Source organism: Melospiza georgiana, chromosome 9 (assembly GCF_028018845.1).
Source record: "Melospiza georgiana isolate bMelGeo1 chromosome 9, bMelGeo1.pri, whole genome shotgun sequence".
Lineage (NCBI taxonomy): Eukaryota > Metazoa > Chordata > Aves > Passeriformes > Passerellidae > Melospiza > Melospiza georgiana.
In genome coordinates this window covers 20,094,637-20,113,647 of record NC_080438.1, presented here as the reverse complement: position 1 = coordinate 20,113,647, position 19,011 = coordinate 20,094,637, and the positions used below count along the sequence as shown (strand labels likewise).

Below are 19,011 nucleotides of genomic sequence, written 5' to 3'. Positions count from 1 at the left end.
ACAGTTTTCAGGTGCATTTTATTGCTTATGTATGTAAACTGAATGGATTGTACTATTAAATTTTTATAAGCATTCTCTACTTATGAAGAATATATTACGGTCATCTATACATGTGCTTTTAATTCAGCTTTTAGTCAGCTGTACTACTTTTGTCTTAATAACATCCAAGTGATACAGAACACAGTGACTGAACAACATCTTGGGTTTTGCATAATGATAATTAGGTGAGAACCCAGTGTCTTGGAAAATGGACCTTTTCATACCTGTGTGAGTGTGTTTTAAGTAGAAGGCTTTTATGTGAACCCTGAATATTATAGTTGTGCTTGGAAATAATTATGAAAGTTCTGTTAAGTCGACTTTTTCCAAGGAAGTAAGATTTGGCTCTCTATTCACCCATAAGCAGAAGATAATTCCTTGCATGGAAACCACTGAGGTTTTTGTTAAGGATGCATTTGAAGTCTCAGCAGTAACCCCAGCCACAGCTTACCTTGACCAAGGTCTGAGAGTTCTAGGAGGAGGGTGAAGTTGCAAACACTGAGTGTCTGATGCTCTCCTGTGCTCTTCCCCTCTGGGCAGCTTTGGCTGCTGAGTTCTGGCCTCACCCTGGTGAGCAGAAGCTCAGAGTTAGAAGAGGGCCCTGCTGGAGGTGTGAGCACCCACTGAGAGCCAGGCTGGAGTATCTTCTGTGGCTTGGTGGGCATGGAAGGAGTGTGGCTTTGTTTCCTAAAGGAATCTGGCACTTCAGTTTGCATCAGAGCAGTAGCAACAAAGCACCATGAGACATGTTGAACTTTGATACATGCTGATGTACTGGTAGAGTACAAGATCTGGGGAGATATTTTTAAAATACCCTGACCTGAAATATATTTTCATGCTGAAGTCACTAACAGCTTTGGTTTCATGTGTTTAGATGAGGTGCCTCCAGCTCCCCCAGATATTTGTGTTACTGGAGGATGTAAACACATACTGCAACAGCAGATCCACAGTGTGGGTACCCTGCTCCAATATTGGCTTGCTTTTTTAACTTGTGGCTGTAGGACCCAGTCATCAGAAGGGGGCACCTGAAGGCTGGGATTGTTTTCTTTTTATAAATATGACATGATGTAAAATTTGCTGTTTTCTGGGTGCATCCTCTAAGACTTCATGTAATGCTTTAGCAGCTACTTGGTAGAAGTGATGATCAGCACTCTCAGAGTTATGAACTATTTATAAAGGTAAATAAAGCTGCTTTTGGATGTTTCAGCAAGGGGTGACAAACCACTGTGCCACTTGTGATTAGCTAGAAGACTGTGGCACACTCTCATGGAACTGAACTGATTCATACTGCTGTCTGAACTGGGTTATTGTAATTCCTTTCACTGGACAGGAAGGCACATATAGAAGGGCTCTGAGCACACAACGTGGGCTGGCAGAACACTGGGCCCCTGCTGCTCTGAGGGTGCCATGACTTTTCATAAGTGGTTCCTTTGCAAGGTTTTTTCCTCTTCAGACTCTATAAAGTTTCTACTTTCTCATCTTGCTTTTCTGCTTGTGATGTTTTAACTGCATTGATTTTCCACTGAAGTGGGAGGGCTGGGCAGAATGGGGAACCATGACTTTAATGGTGGTACTTGGAACTAAAATCTGTAAGTCCCAGTGAGTTCTTTACTAGTAGGTAAGTGCTTTCCTTTTTGAAATGTGTCAGCTAAGTGCCAAACTCACTTGTGAACTTCCTGCCATGTTTCATTCAGGGTTGGCAGGAAGATAACATGGAAACGGTTTTCAGAGTTTTAAAACATTACGGGAAGGTGAATGCTTCCCAGTTGAATACTAAAAAGCTGATTTCTGTACAGTTATGAAGGTCAGATTTTGGTCTGAGAGTTTAGGGGGTTGGCTCTGTGCTCTGTATTACCGTGAAAATGTACCAGCACAAAGACAAATAATTATTCTGGATTAGTATTTGTAAATAGATGTGAAAATAGCTTGGTTCTGGTCTCTTTTTAATCTTGTTTAGTTTTAAATAGATAGTTGTTTGCAAAACATTATAAAGCTAGGAGTAATTTCACAAGCTTTAGCAGTCCCCCATACTTTTCCATGTTTTTAACACTGTAATATAATTTAGGGACCATAGATACATTTTTAAGGCACTACAATCAAGAGCCATGATTGTAACATCTGACACTCTACTTCATCCTCTTTACAAATAGAAGTGAACCCAAAATAACTCCTTGGCTCCTCAAATAGGTGAAGTATATTTGAGGCTCACATACTTGCTAGTACTCCCCTCCTGAAGTTATTAGAGTCCATAAGAAGCAGGGATGAGTGTGTGAGCAGTTGCAGGCGCTGGTGGGTGGGTTCCTCTTGCAGCTGTTCATTCCAGGAGTCTCTTTGTGCCACTGTCTCTTTTTTTTCATGTTCTTGTGTCTAAGAATGTTCTGCTGGTACTTGCTTGGTATGTACTCCAGCTGTAAGTTAATTTTCACCCCAGTGAAATTCCATGGTGAATTTTCATAAGAGCGTGCTCCCTTCACAGCCTGGGTATTGATAAGCACCTGCTTGGCTAAGGATGTTTCAGGGTATTAGGGTGGTGCTGGCCTGAAAGCCAGAAATAGCTGACAAGGCTGTTTGGTTTTCTTTAGGGAGGCTGTGCTTTGTGTGCACATATCACTTGCCAAAGGTATTATTTCACTCAGCATTTCCAACCTTATTTTTAATCTTTTTCTTCCTCATAAAATGCGGATTTTGTGTCTGTTTCTGTAGCAGTGAGATTTTTTATTTTGAGTGAAAACACAGATACTCCATATTCAACTAATTAACATGTTAAAAGCATACTGGCTTGATGATAGTTTTAGGCCATATTAGAAAACTTGGAAGTATGACTTTTTCAACAAAGATAGATTAAATAAAAAATTTGTTAACTCTAGAGCTTCATTTAGTCTTTAACAGGCTGAATACAAGATCTATGGAAGAACCCCTGATTCTGTGTTGTTCTGGGCTGTGATTCCTTCATTTACACCAATTATTTTTTTAACATATGTGGAATACATTTTAGTTAAAGAGCATTATTCCCATTTATATGTAATCAACCACATAACCCAGAGTTAAACTATTTAGAATCAGTGTGGGGATATGTTCTTATTATTGAGCTATAAACTCACATGTAACAGTAAAAGCAGCTTAAGCAAAAGGAGAGGTTGAAAAAAGGAGAGCCAAAAAATCTGCAGCCAGTCTATAATGCTTGTACTATCCTGGGTTTAACAGTATTATTGCAAGTGCAGCAAACTCCTTTGTGAAAAAGTGATATTAGAAAATCATCTAATGTAATATTAGAAGAGAATTAATGCAAATAGTGAGTTAGAAATAAGAAAGAAACATCATGTTACCCATCCACTCTAAGCAGACCTCAAGCTAGTGCTTTACAAACCACAGTTTGCTTTTCTGTTCCAGCACTTCACATTTCAGAATGTGATTGTTTCTCGACCAACTTTTAAGCTCCAGTACTTTTCCTCTTGGTTTTAAGAGGTCAGAAGAAAGAAATAGTAAGAATGAGCTGAAAAAAATCAGACTGCATATGAATAGCGGTGAAGTCGTGATTGCAATTTGCCTAACTCGCTCTAGTAAAATCTTTGTCCAAACTCTGAATCATTTTTTCCCTCAGTGAATACTCCCAAGGACAGATATTTGTTCTGTGCAGGTTTTGAGCTGTCATTCCAAGTCCATAACTAATAAAACCATAACAACCACCAAAGTAATAGTTAAGTAACGTGGCTTTGTAGCATTTCAAGTGATGAGTAAACCATCCCAGTAAATTGGCATTTGGCCACTCCGCTGTGTAATGGAGTTTTTAGTGAAGTATTGCCTTAGCAACAAGCCTGGATGACATTGGGTAGCTGGTTGCTGCTGACTCTTGGAGATAAAACAGGCTTTTAGGAACACATGTGTAATGTCTGAAGGTAAAGTAACCCAAAATAAATGTATCTGCTCTACTGGGAATGTAGGATGGGTCACATCAAGCCAAAGCCTGACTTACCGACTTACGAATTTAATCCTTCTGTGAAAGTGTTTCTGTATGGTGAAAATGAAACCATCCCAGAAGTGCAAGAGTTGAAATCTGAGAATAAAGTAAAGCAGAACTGAGAGAAACTGTATTGCAGAAGATTTGAAGAAAAAATAACAGTTATTTTAAAGGCTTTGAGAATTCTTGTATTGTAGGAAATACTTCTGGATGTGTTATTTCAGTGATGAAGCTTTTTGAGGAAAGAGGATACAGTGAAGATTAAAAGCTTCACTTGCTCTCCAGAAGAACCAGCAAGTGAAAAAAGGCATGAAAAGTAGAAAGTGAAGCAAATTCAAGTAAAACTAAAATGTGGTGGTGTTTTTTTTATTAATAAACTTTTATTTAGAAAAGTAAAAGTGGTGGCTAGGACATGGAGCAGTTTGTTACATAACACAGCCAAGTCAAAAACTTGACTGAGGATCTAGCTCAATATAGCAAAGTAATATCATAAGATAAAGAGATCATCAGTAGTCTATAACAGAAAGGCCAAAACCTTTGCCAAGTCTTTTTGTCTTCTTCCAGTTCATTGTGGATGATATTTGAAAATCCACTTTAAAGGCAGAAAAGAGAGAGTCACATTTATATATGTTAGTGAGTCATAAAAGAATTTACCCTTACATTAGTATAATATTGTGCCTTCCAAATGAAATACTGTGTTAAAGTACACATGAAACACGTTTTCAAGATGTAAATGGAATTTTCTGATTGTCTAATAAACTTTTTTTTTTTTAATTTTAAAGATAAAAATACAGACATTACTGTAAAGGATAATGGGGATGATTTCTGCCTTCGAGATACATTAAGCATTGCATCCACGGATTCCTTTGTTTCCACAGCTGAGGTAAGACTCTTAAAGATTGCTTTTTTAAAGATTTATTGATCTATTTCAACAGTGAACAGAAGAATCCTTATTTTTGCTAATCATTGTAAGCAAAAATATATTTCTCTTGTGGGGAAAATAGAGCTTTTCCAGGCTTCATTGGACCCAGTTGTTTTGGGTTTATTTTTGTGTACTGGCATAATGCATCCCCAACTCCTAAACAGAAGTTGCTTTTGAAAAACAGATCACATTTTCATGAGTGAAGAAGCAGTCAGTTGAGGCTATAGTAGTTCCTTTCACCATGATTTATATTTTTCTGTTCTTTTGTCCTATTGCTTTACCATACTATAAAGATGTATGAAGAAGGCTTTGTGTTGTTTAGACCTGGAGGAGTTTTTTTTTGGGAGGAAATTGTAAGAAGTTGACAGCTACCTGTTTTAGCACACTCCATGCACAATACGAGGGCAGCAGGTTGAGCTGTTGCTCTGTTGTTGCATACGATGAAATGACTTAGCAGGAACCAGAGGTCTGAGGCTGCTCTGGGGCCCTGGGCCGAGCTGGGGGAGCTTGTGTGGCCCTGTGGGTGTGCAGGGACCCCCCAGCTCCCTGCAGCCACCACGGGAAGGGGCCTTGGGCTGGCAGTGACAGCCCCTGGAGGTGCAGTGGGACCCTCCTGACTGGCCACACTGGGAGGCTTCCTTGGCAACGTGAAGTACCTGATCTAACTCACTGTAATCCTGTGGGACAAGAGCACAAAGGACACGTGGTAATCTCTGGGTAACAGCCTGTTAGCTGGAGTCTGCTACAGCTCCCTTGAGGTGTTTGAAAGAGACTCATGAGCAGTGACACACTTAGTTGAATGAGGAATATCTCCTTCTGTAGTATCTGAGGAGCTGCAGTGATATTGAATAGCACTGTTCTCCAAAAACCAGGAGAGGCAGCTGGCCTCAGAAGATCATTTTGTGATAGATATTGCTCTCCTATACACACCACAACTAAGCTACTGAAGTCCGTTGCAAAAAGAAAGAATTGCACACACATTCTTTGCAGTTGTTTTGACTGTCTCTTATGGGGCTTGTTTTTCCATAACACAGTTACCTTGATTTAGTAATTCACATTAAATAGTGATTTCCTTGATTTAGTAACTCACATTGAGTTGTGGTGCCCAACATTCCTAACAAGGACTGTATCCATAGACACTGGTTTCTCTTTGCTGTAATTTGGACACCACCACAATTCAAGCTTGTTTCAGCTCTGCCAGCTCATGAGAGGAGCTGTAAACCATTGTAGTTTGTACATTTTATATCTGGTTTGTTTTTGGGGGATTTTTTCACATGAATTTTCATAATGCTTTTGCAAGTATGTGAGGATGGGAACAACCCCTTATGCTTATTTGTGCTGCTTGGCTTTAAAGAAAGGGAAAACCAACCAATCAACCAAGCAAACAGAAACCCCAGGATGTGTCAGTGGAATCATCATCCTCTCCTGAAGCTATATTGTCCCAGTGTCTGCAAAAAAAACCATTGGAAATAAAATTGGACATGTAATTGTCTTCAAGTATCCTGAAAATATTCTCCACATTTTGATACATCAAAGCCACTTGTGTCAACTTGTTTTTCCAGGATAAAGTTATGAAGATTGTCTCATCCTTTCCAGCTGTTCTAACCTTTGCCAATAGAACAAATTCACTTTTCTCAGATTTTATTGAAGAATCTAGTGAAGTTCTTAGGTGACAGAAGTCCTGAAGATTAATAGAACATGAGCAACTTGCAGTTTGGTGTTTGAGCCAGAGCACCATCAGTGTTCTGGGTTAAATGGGAGCCAGTAGGCCTAAACTAGAGGGTCAGCTAGCTCGGGAGTTGTAGCTACAGGGCATCGTTGTGTGGTGCAAAAAGAGAGCTGTGAATTGGTGTTCTGGTACAAAACCTCTGCTACCTTGATTTATTCTTTTGTCCATCCTCAGGAGGGTGTGTGGTGGGGAAATGCTTCACATTATGGCAATGAGAAGGAGCAGCAGCAACTTCCCAGTGTATTCAGCTGTTAGCAGAGAGCAGTAATTGCTTTGATTTAACAGGATTACAATTGACATACCAAATTCTTTTATTCTAGACATGATGACAAGCAGCTTCCTCTTGCTTATCTACTTCTTAATTTTTTTTCTTACACTAGGGAAACAGTGGAATGTTTTAATTTAGGCTAAGTGGTCTGGGGCTTTTCCAGCTTCAGATTTGTCTCACCTAAGGGCCAAATAAGGCAGTTCCTTCATCATAAGCTCCCTGATTGCAGTTACAATAGCAGTAACTGTCCTAAACTCCATGTCTTGATTGAAGTGTTTAGCAACATTTTTAAATCTGAAATTCATAGGTGTGATTATGCCCTACTGGAATTAATAATTTCACCTTCCAGGAAATTAGAACGTGGCACCATTTTTTGTGGCCTCATCATGCTGCAAGCTCTGTGTTGACAGTTCCTTGGCTTCCTTCTACACTGTATCCTGTCCCAAGGAGCAGGACTAAGTATTTTGTGTGACTCTGATTTTGGAGACTGGAAACTGTGTTCATGTTTCAGCGCTGACACAGTCAGTCAGATTTAGCTCCCTGCCCACAGGAGAGAGAACATTAATGAAACAAGACACAGATAGATGCTTGAATGGAAATGGATAGGGATACTGCTCAGGAGGCAACAGGAATGTCGTGCTGTTATATTAGAACAAAATATAGGAAAGAGCTGTACAAAACTGGGACAGTTTGGCAGGGTTTGCATCATGTGCCCTTTTGATGAGCTCTACAGGATAGCAGGAGGGTGAGCCAAAACTGCATCTGGCTGTGGCTGGTGATCAAGAGGGTGCTGAGGATCACTTATTTGATGACTTCTCATACAGAGTTGTGCCTGTCTGGCAGCTACAATATACACAGGTGCCTGAATCTTTGTAGAGACAATTCAGACACAGTTGCCCTCCCCATGACCAGACAGGCTTCTAGTCTTAGACACACTTAGGCTCTAGAAGCATTGCAGAATGGGTGGTAAGCACAACTATTGCCCTAATTAAGTTATTAATACCACTTCTGTGATAAATAGTGGTATTTTCTTCCCCATTTGAGCCTGGCTGCCTTCAGCTTGTGTTGATGAGGGTTAGTATGCTTTTCATAGTCTTGCTTTCCCATCTACTGTGACCAAAATAGCTGCCACCTTTGGCAACAATGCAGCAGTGAGTGTGCCAGATAAAGGCCTCTGCCCTCTCTTTGCTGGCTTCTTTTCCATCTTACTAACAGAACCTCTCTCCTGCTCTCCCTGACAGTGAGCTTTGTTGCTGCTTCTTCATTGTCAGTGCACATGCATTTATCATGTCTAATTTTTGTGTTTTGACTAGTACTGAGTCTGTAGGTCTATTATCAAATAAACTTTGCTTTCCTTAGTCCAAAGCTTGGGAGATTTTTTAGACTTGTGAATAAAGCCTTTGCTGCTTTTTATCAGTAACAGCCTTCCTGTTTTCTTCCAGACCTTAGGTGGAGCACACCACTTCATCATTTCAATTTATTAAAATGCCATCTCAAAGGTTTTTGTTACTAATCACCATCACATCTTCCAACTCCCTGTGATGTTTCACTTTCATCCTGCAGCTACTTACATTTTTTGAGGAAATCTTTTCTCTGAATGTCTTTATATTTTAAAGAGATTATCATCAGCTTTTTAAATATATGGTAAACATAATTTCTCAGAATGTAAGGAATGCTGAATGTGCCAATAAAGTGACCTCTCTATTAGGGGAAGCAAGCAAGAATTCCTGAAAGGTCTAGCATTGTTTATTTTTGTTACATTCATGTAGGTGGTTATTTTAGTAGTCAACAAGGTCTTGATGCACAGCTGAGAATTTTTTCTATTTATTAAGAAACAACTTGTGAGGGGCAAATGAGAGTACTGAGCCTGTTCCTTAAACCAAAGCAGTCAGATCATCCCAGACCTAAAAATGATTGCAAGTGGCAAAGGTTGGATGCTTTAGAGCAATGATTTCAGCACCTCCTTACTGCAGATACAGCCCTAAAGCTGAAGTTCTAGAGAAAACTGATGAGCATCTGAACAGTGTCCATGTTGGAATCCTCAGAGGCTGCTCTGCAGCACAGCAGAGCTGGTTAGACACAAGTTAGAACTACAAGCTTTGGAGTTTTGAAGAATGTGTTATTTTGATGTAATGATCTTAGGGCAGACCATCAGAAATGTCCTTTTGGGGTCACCAACAGGTCTCTCTTTCTGAAGCCTTGAATGGATACAAGCAAAGCCTTACAAGATGAGATTGCTGCTCTAGTGTCAATCATCTTCTATCTCTTCTATGTCTGCATTTTCATTTTCTTTGCCATGTACCTCCTGACACTGAGGAAGTAGCAGACACTTGGGGCTGGCACATCCAGTGCACCATCACAAGCCTCTGTGCTCCTGGCTGCTGCCAGCACTGGGGGTAGCTGTGACACAGCTCCTTGTCATCCCTAGAGGGGTGTGAGGAGCCTCAAAGTGGCAGTGGCTGTGTGTGCACAGAGGTGGCCACTGCAGAATGGCAGGAAGGGACTCTGGGCGTTTTCAAGTGTCCACCTTGCTTGTGATGCCAAGATGTTGGATGCTGGAGCTTTCTGGGAACTTGTGGTTAGTACCAAAGCCCTGGTGAGGAGAGTTATGTGGTGCTTAGGGGTACACAGTGAGGTAAAATCAGGTACCTCAATAAATATCATGAGCACATGCCAGTTGATACAAGGTACTTAGAGTGAGCCATCTAACTGAAAACCAGCCCTTCTGCCCACCTTATCCTCAAAGGCAGCAAGTCCTCAGAGACTTCTGCAATGAAGGGTTCATTTTCCTTTTGATGCCATCTTGGGAGGTTCTTGTCTAGAAAATGTTGTGTGCTCTGAATCCTGTTAAATATTGAATATAATTTGTGAATTTTCCTAGTAGCTGAACTCTTCTACATTAGAATTGTGGATGTATCTTTACAAATCATCTCTAATGCGTTTTACTTTAAGCAGGATGTTTATATAGGCAAGCATTCACCTTATTTAATCTCAAAGAATGTCCCCTACTGGTTGCAAGATCATTTTAAGCATAATAATCTGTGTTACATCTCTATATTGTTACATCTATATACTTTATATGTTTACATATAAAATAGTGATATAGCAATATATTTCTAAATACTAGAAAGCATCAGAAGAAAATTTATAATGTCTCCATGAGCATTAATGGTGCAACTTCAGAGCCAGTCTAGATCACCTTTTCTAGTTAAACATTTAGTTTCTGGTTTACTGTTTGTTTGTTTTTTCTCCCCTTCACTTTTTGTGTGCCATGAGAAGTCAGTGGTAGAGGAATTTGCTCCCCCTTTCAAAATATTATTTGTTGGAATTAATCTGTAATTAAAATCATCTTCTCTGGGGAGGAACAGTTAGACCTTTCTCTCATGATATTTTATTTCATCTGGTAGTCTGAGAGGAATTGTTGTTTTCTTTTAAAAAAAAACTAAATATAATCAAGGGCCTCACCCAATTCCCATGTATCAGTTCCTGTGCTAATCTGTGACCTCAAAGGCCAGAAACACAGAAACCTAGAAACACAGGTTTGTTTGCCTCATGCAGGATGTTGAAAAAAAAAAAAAAGCTAGAATTAGTTTTCTGGTCATTAAGTAAACTGAATGATGTGTAGACATCAGATTTTGGTTTTATTATTAATAATATAATGTAATCTTTATAGTGAAATTGTAGCTAGACATTGTTTTGTGGGTTGAACATGATACCCTGTAAACAGGAGTTCTCTGTATTATTTTTGTGCTTTGATTTATGGATCTGCTTTTTTTCTTTCTCTAAAAATGTCTACAAGTTCATGTTTATTTCTATGTTAACCATAGAATTAACACTGTCAATAATGAAAACCATTTAGGGAGCCTGTAGTATAAAGCACTGAATATTTGTGTTTCATACAGTATGTTTGGTAACTGGGAGGTTTATTTACCAGTGAGACTAAAACAGAGGTGGAAGGATGTTACTATTTCCAGCCTCCTAAGGAATTGTATGGTGCAAGCATTCTGTACTTCATGTCCTGGCAATTATTTTCTTTTAACAGCTTTGAGACCCATTATGGTATCATTTATTTTAACTAGACAATTCAAAAACTTAACTATACAAATTAAATACAAAAGCAAGATGCTTTTATTTCATTAATTAAAGGTTTTCAAACTTGAAACTGTACCTTTCAGATTTTAGGAGTTACTAAGTTAAGTCTTATGACCTGGTGTATATGTTCTGTTCACTTGTTAATTGTTACCCCTGTGTTTTAAGCAGATGCAGTAAAGGATGCATCTTTCATTAGAACATTAGGAAAACTTCTGTAATTTGTTTTATCTTCACAAAAATTATATCAGCAAGCTCTTTAGTGAACTTCCAAAACATGTTGTTTCAGCTTTCAGAGCACAGAGAGATTCGTAGCACGTATGGTCTGGATTCCCTTTGCCACTGCCCCCTGTATGAAGAAGCCATGCACTTAGCAGAAGAAGGCAAAATTTATTCACGGGTGTTAAGGTATTGATTTTTGTCTATTTAAGTATTTCCAGGAAAAGCAAGAATTAAAGTTTAATATTCTGTCTAGAAATCACTTTTTAGAAGTTACTTGTACTAGGTATTTTTTTCTAGCAATTAGATTTAGATAGATATTCTTGTGTTGCTTTTTTTTAGTAGTCTCTGAAAACTTTTCTGTTTGCACAGGACTGAAATGTTTGAATGTCTAGGAGACAGTGACTTCCTTGCTAAGCTTCATTGTATTCGACAAGCTTTTCAGGTAAACTGGAAGGAGTGATTTATCTGTCTTGTGCATGGCATTGAAACTGACTGTTAGTCTTTGTGCAAGCATTTTTATAATGTAATCTGTATTTAAATATTTTCTTGTTGCTTTTACGTTTTTATCATTCTAAAATGAGATGTATTTGCAGAGGAGTCCAGATTTTATGATTAGCTTTGTAACCTTTGCACCCAAGGCTTATTAGGAACTTGTTAACTATACTAAAGGTGATAATTAAAATTGATTGAAATGTTTAAGGTCATTTGGTATAACCTTCGAATGAACCTGTCTATATTTTCTGAACCTTTTTCTAGATCATTCTTTCAGAAACATCAAACAGAATATTTCTTGCTGAAAGTGGAAGAAAAATTTTGTCTGCTTTAATTGTGAAAGCACGAAAGGTAAAATCCCTTTTTTACCAATGTTTTGTTGTTTATGTAACTTCTACCTGAATTCACTGTCTAGGGGAAATCAACCATATCTCTTTTTACATTTGCTTGATACTCATTGCTTTTACTTTACAGAATCCAAAGAAATTTGAAGATGTCTTTGATGAAATGATATATTTTTTGGAGCAAACAGATCACTGGGATAATACTGAAATGGAACTTGCTGCTAGAGGAGTGAGTTGCATTTCTGAAAAGTGTTTTTACCCTTACTAATGCCATAGGATCTAAAAATAATTTTTTACAGTTCAGAATTGTGGGAAAGGCAACTCTTTATTGTTTATATTGCTGATTTAGAGAAATGGCATTCACCAGTTTAGTACCGGAAACTACACTTTTTTTTAAACTTCTCCTTTACTGACAAAGTATTTTTAATACTCATTAAAAACAATTGCAAATCTGCAAATTACAATATGGTGCATGCTGAATTCCACTGCTGAAAGAGAAACTAGGTTACTTAGATCATGTTCTCATTTAATATAGGTGAAAAATCTGAATTTTTATGATGTTGTCCTGGACTTCATATTAATGGATTCATTTGAAGATTTAGAAAATCCACCAATATCTATACAGAATGTAGTAAATAACCGCTGGTTAAATTCCTCTTTTAAAGAAACTGTAAGTATTCATGTGTAATTATCTTAATTGATCTGTAGTACATTGCAGTGTACTGAATATGTACCTGAGATCTTCCTCAAAAGAATTTAAAAGATTGTATTATCAGGTTTTTCATAACAGGAATTTAAAAGTTACAGGTTGGCCCAAAACAGAGAATGATTGAATGTGTTGGAGAAAATACTTAACCTTGTCCTTCCTTTCTCTGAGAGAGTAGAATTTTAGAAGGGAAGTTTCTGTTAGCCACATCTTAGTCCAGGTTTTGGTTCATAGACAGAGATTTAGCAATAAGGGACAAAGGTACAAGGAAACAAAAGTAAATTAATACAATCCAGGTATTCAGCTGTTGATTGCAATTAATGTTTTTTCATGTGTGGCTGTTTATTTGCCAGATAGATCTCATCCCTCTGTTAGAGACACAGGCTAGTGCCATGGTCAGCTGGTACAGAGACTACTGTCATTTCATCCATTTTCATCTGTACACTGCAAGTTTTCCTTTTAGTTTTGTTTTACAATTGAAATATTCCCTCTAGAGGAAAAGAATAAAGATAACATGTATATATTTTTGTAGTTTCATGGATTCAGTGTGCTTTGTGTGTATTAAACTCTCTTTGCAGTACTGAGGGGAGTCGGATGAGGATAGTCAGAGGCTGGGAGGGGAAAAAGTCCAGTACTGATGTTGGTATATTGTATTTCACAGTCCATATTTGGACAAAGCTCCATAGCTGAATCTGAAGCTATTGCAAGAATGTTTTTGCTAAAGTGAAAAAGTACATTTCAATGTGTTCACATGCCACTTAATATCTAAAATAGTTACTGATGTCTGAGCACACACTTTAATATACAAGACTGGTCCTCACTTAAACCCAGTGAGTGTTGCTAACTGTGGTAGCTGTAAAATCAGTCAAGGATGCCAAATTACATTTGAATTGAACTAAGAAAAATGCTGCAAAGATGGATCTGGAATAGCAAGTATGAAGTACATATAAACTTGTTATTTATATCAGCTGCTGTTTTATGGTTTGAAATTTTATGTTGTCACAAGATTGAAACTGAAGAAAATACATGTCCCTGAAATGTAGAATATAGAAATACAGTATTCTGCAGATGAGTTCTTTTGAGATGGAAAATTATTTGAGGCTTGCTTTATTTTTTTTATTTTTACAATTAGGCTGTGGCTTCAAGTTGTTGGTCAGTACTGAAGCAAAAAAGACAGCAAATGAAGGTAAGCTGCCTCTCAAATTATATGGAACAAAGGTATTGATCATCTCCTAAAAATTTGAAGTTCTTTTTGTAGCTTTGGCAAAATAAATGAGTGATCAACCTTTAGTCCTGTAGACTTGTTAATTTAGACAAGAGGTTTGCCAGTTGCAGAAGTTTAGCTCCTGGGGCCCTAAAACCTATTTTTAGCAAAAAGCCTTAACTGAAAGGTTTTCCCAAACCTAGTTTAGGTTCTCTTGGTGGTGGTGTCAGTCACCTCTCTGACTTCCTGCCCCTGATGCAGATATCAGAGTTCTGCACACCCAGGTTGTGATTCTTGTATCTCACCTGCTTGTGCTGGGATTGTCAGCCCCAGCTCCCTCCACCATCCCGCAGCCAAATCCCATCCAGTCCTGCCCTGTTCCCTGCTTGAAGCACCAGGTTCCTCACCAGCACCAGCAATTCTGCTGCAGCCTCCCCTCAGCCCCTTCTGCATCCTGACCTCTCTGTGCAGTAGAACTCTGTGCCACAGCTCCACACATTTGGGGGATTTTATTAGACCAAGGCGGGAAGTGCTGGGCTTTTATGAAGACTTAATGCTGAACAATAGAGCTGTATACTAAATTTACTGTGTAACTTTTGTCTACAATTTTTACATCACTAGGTGCCTGATGGATTTTTTGCACATTTCTATGCTATATGTGAACATATCAGCCCTGTTTTGGCTTGGGGCTTTTTGGGCCCTAGAAATTCGCTGTATGATCTATGCTGCTTCTTCAAGGTTTGAAACTTTTTTTGATTACCACTTTTTTTTTTTTTAATCTTTCAGATTAAAATAAATTGAGATTTTATTTATTAGTATACATTTGCATTTTCCTAAGATTAAGGCTAACAGTAAGAAACCATAAGAAGCAAGTAAGTACTTTCATATGAATGTTTTAAGCCTGGAACTGTTTTGCAAAGGCTGTTTTAGCACACTTCTGTCTCAGCACCAAAATAATACATAATTGGATGCTTTTTGGGAACATGTTAAAGAAAGAGCTGTTAGCATTGCATACTTTTTTTTTTTCCTTTTTGTAACTGAAAACAAGTTCTTCCTTTTTCTTCCCCCCACTAGGATCAAGTGCTTTTCTTCCTCAAAGACATTTTTGATTTTGAGAAGGTGAGGTACTCAACCATGGAGAGCCTGGCCGAGGACCTGACGCAGCTGCTGATGCGGCACACGGAGCTGCTGCTGGCCTACCTGGGGGCAGACTCCCTGAGGCACGTGGGGGCCTGTGTCAGTGGCCACAGGCCTGTCCTGACCACGGGGCTCCTGGAAGCAAAAGTACAGTAAGCTTCAATCCCTGGCACACGGCAGGGAGTGCACACAGATGTGCTCTTTTCCACCCTTTTCTACTGTGGCTGTTACTGAGCAAACATCTGGGAATGCATCGTGTTGCTAAGTATGGAAAAGGACTCAGGGAGGTTAAATGTACATCTGTGAAAAGAGCTGGGGAGTGTATTACTGTATATACCTAAATTAATTTTGCAGCTCAGCTGTCGCTGTATTTATATTTCATGTATCCCAAAGCTTTTTTCTGTAATATTTGGGTAAAGTTTATTTATGAAATACTGTACTTTTGCACAAATAATTCGTAAGTGAAGCTGATGGAGTTGTTTCCTTTAAAAGCTTATAGTACAAAATGTTCATTGCAGAGTCTCCACAGCATTAGGTGTCTAGATCTAGAAGGTGTTTTGACTGGGGTGTCTGCAGTCTCTGATTCATGTGACACGTGCAATAAAGTAATCACACGCACAGAACTGAACATGTTGCCCCTGCCCCAGAATTCCATTTGTGTGGGTGTCAGCAGCCATTTTGTACTACAGTGTGATGGAGCAGTGCAGGAAATGCAAGCACCATTTGGGCAGGAATGACTGCCAGTATGCAATTTTTACTTTATTTTTATTTAAAATATCTAAACATCACTAAGGTGTTTTAAAATACTTCTTTATATTTGAAAAGCTAGCTTCACCAATTAATTTAAAACTTTCTTGTTCTAAAACCATTACTACTCAATGTGGTGGTAAATGAACCAATGTTAATCTCAGTTCATATGTAGCATTTCAAAATATATTTTTAATAAGTATGTATTATAAGATTTATTAATAATGAAACAGAATTGAAGGCAGTGTTTTATAATTTAATAATTTGTGTCTTCCTCCCTTCTTTGTGGGAAGTCAGGTGTCTGTTTAAGAGGAGATTTGTGCAATTGTGGCCATCTCTGTGCAGTGTAAAACTGTGGCTCAGGCCATGGAACCCTGAACTTCAGACAGGAGCACAGCACCTTCAGAAGGTATGAGGCACCTTGCAGCAATGGCTTTTCCTGTTCCAGAGGTGATAAATTATGATGATCTTTGAATTTCTGTCAACTGAAGCAATGCTTCACAGTTAGTTTAGGCTCTAAAACTGCTCTTCCATGCCTTTGCTACACAAAGCCAGCCCACAAGAATCTATCCCAAGTCAAGAAATACAGAGTAATTCCAAATACTCAGATACTTGAGAAGCATGTTGTTAAAATCTAGGGTATCAAAACAAACTTTGACTAGCAACATTTCGAATTTCATGTCAAACACAACCCAAAAGGATGCTATTCAAAATGAGGGCCTGTGTAATTCACAGATTTCACTGGAGCCAGCATTTTGCTCCTTTGTTGTACTCACTTGATAAATACAAAAAGCGATGAAAATGTGTCATATTACTTGTGTGAAATGCCAACTGATTATAGTTTATTTAACAAAAAAGAGTATACTCTATATGTAATAAACCAGAAATTCCAAATGCTATTCTTGGCCTATTTCCACTGTTTAACTTGCTGAGCTTGGCACCATCCTCCTTGCTGTATTTTTTTTTCTCTGCAATGTGTCTTCAATACAGGCATGTGAAGTTTTTTTCACCCACCTCACTTAAGTTTTGAGAAGATAAATATGTTTAAGCTATGTGCATTTTGGCAGCTTTTTGCAAGTTATGAAAGAAATTATATTTAACAATAAGGGTGTCTTGTTGGATTCAGAATCGATAGGAATAGCTGGAAATAGAAGGAACAGAGTAAGTGTTCTGTATATTCTACAGCAAATGTATGACCTGTAGGTAACAGAGCAAAGTGTCTGCTGTGATTTGTCTGGTCTAATTAATTTGTATGAAGAAAACTATACCTTAACATGTATCACAAAGAAACAGAAATGCACTTCTTCACAGAATTAGAAGTATATTGAGATTTTCGTATTATTTACAAAAAGCTCTTGAAGAAACAGAGTTGCAGATGAGATTATAAATATTTCCAGACACTTGGAAAAAAATTAAACCTGGAAACTTGGTCTTCTGTCAAAAACAAAAGGATTGTTTTAAACAGAAGAATAAGAAAGGTCTAATCAAACACCAAACTATTTAGAAAATGGGGAGAATTTCATAATATCTGATTTCAGCATTTGTGTCCCTTTCAAACAGGAGCACTTCTGTACACTCACATAGCTCAAAAGTCCACAGAGTTGGACTGGAAATTGAACCAATGTATTTCCCATACAAAATAAGAAATACAGGATTTGGTTGTTGTAAGATGCCACCAACAAACATTTGATTGAGAAACGGCAAAGAAACCAAAAAGGAAGGCAGTAGAGAAACAGGGAAATGTCCAGGTACAGGTGGGAAGGCTTTTGATCTCCTCTGAGTCTTTTTCAATCTTTTTCTAAAAAATCTATTCTGAGTGTGTAACTAGCTCCAGAGAGATGCCAGTTTCAGCTCTCACAGCCTGCCCCTTGAGCTGGACACAGCATTTGTTGATAACCAGCCCTGTGGCTAAAGAATTCAGAAGTGCACCATCTCTGCAAACACAAGTGCCAGAGCTGCACCACAGCAGTGATAGCATGATGCAGTTCTACTCTAGTTAATTCATAATCAGACTCAGAATTTACTTTATAGTGTCTAAATTTAGGTAGTTTGGAATGATACTTTCCATCCTAATAAGAACAAACTAAATTTAAAAGCCATCCTCTTCTTCCATAACAGTACTCCTAAGATTAGAAATGTTGAATGCATTGGGATTATAAAGAATCAAATATTTATATCATTTGTAATTTAGTTGTAATAATAATTTTACTTTAATTGTGTTCTTAATGATTATTATTCTTCCATTTTGTAGTGTTTGGTTTCTGTCAAAGTAAATGTGTCAAATCAAGTGTCAGTAAGAGTATTTGTGACCTTTCTATTGCCTAAATGAACTGCAGCTGTGTATATAAAATAAAATATTTCAGTGAAACAACTGTTGCTCATATAACTGTATCTGAAACTTAAATCTGAACAGTTCTTGAAATCTAATGCAAAATCATTTAATATGGGAGGAATTTTGATACCAGTTAGTCATCCTGAAATTGGAGTTTTCTGCCTGCAATCAACCAAGAACAACTATTAAAAAATTTATTATATAAATTTAAAAAATATTGTATGGGAGCAGCTTTTGGGCTGTCCAGTTTCATTGTATACAGCTGTTGTGTTGTAACAGCCAAGCTGTTGTCTCTCCACTTGTTTTTAGGAGATCAATTTTTTCAGGCTTACTTCCAAGCCAAACTGCCGTACTGAGTTCCAGTTGTGGATTAAGACCTCCTTTATGGAGTAATGTAAATAATGAAATAGAGGACATAAAGAGTCTAACCCCTATTGCTATGGAAGGGCCATGTGGCCGTGCTTTGACCTGGCCAGATTTGTTTTGTGTGTTGCATGTTTATGTGTTCATCTGTTGACAGCGGGTGGGTCCCTGGCAGTCAGGAGCCCCCACGCCGCTCCTGTGCTTCAGAACGGGGGTGGCACTGGGGGAAAGTGCCTGCTCTGTCCTTCAAAAGGCAAGAGCCTTTCGTGTCTGAGCTGTGACGGCCGTGCTTCAGATCTGCACAGCCTAAGGTCGTGTGCTTATTGTCCTAATGCTGATAACCCGGCTGGAAGTTGGGCTCCGGTCCGGCAGACACAATACAAGGGAGATAGGAAGAGGAAAGTTCTGCACTGGAAACCTTGCAGCTGAACATGTAGGAAAAAAGTCATCTTCAAGCAGGAA

At 38.4% G+C, this 19,011-nt stretch overlaps 1 protein-coding gene across 1 annotated transcript in view; it reads left to right on the top strand.

Annotated features, from left to right (window-relative positions):
• The window catches only part of MIGA1 (mitoguardin 1), a 35,407-nt gene extending 17,182 nt beyond the window's left edge, over positions 1–18,225 (top strand). The window contains exons 8-16 of the mRNA XM_058030490.1: positions 4,777–4,877; positions 11,292–11,410; positions 11,594–11,666; positions 11,981–12,067; positions 12,191–12,289; positions 12,596–12,730; positions 13,899–13,952; positions 14,592–14,708; positions 15,045–18,225. Coding sequence (XP_057886473.1) covers positions 4,777–4,877; positions 11,292–11,410; positions 11,594–11,666; positions 11,981–12,067; positions 12,191–12,289; positions 12,596–12,730; positions 13,899–13,952; positions 14,592–14,708; positions 15,045–15,263 — 1,004 coding nt within the window. The 3' untranslated portion in view covers positions 15,264–18,225. The remainder of the gene's footprint in view (positions 1–4,776; positions 4,878–11,291; positions 11,411–11,593; positions 11,667–11,980; positions 12,068–12,190; positions 12,290–12,595; positions 12,731–13,898; positions 13,953–14,591; positions 14,709–15,044) is intronic.
• The last annotated feature ends 786 nt before the right edge of the window (positions 18,226–19,011 follow it).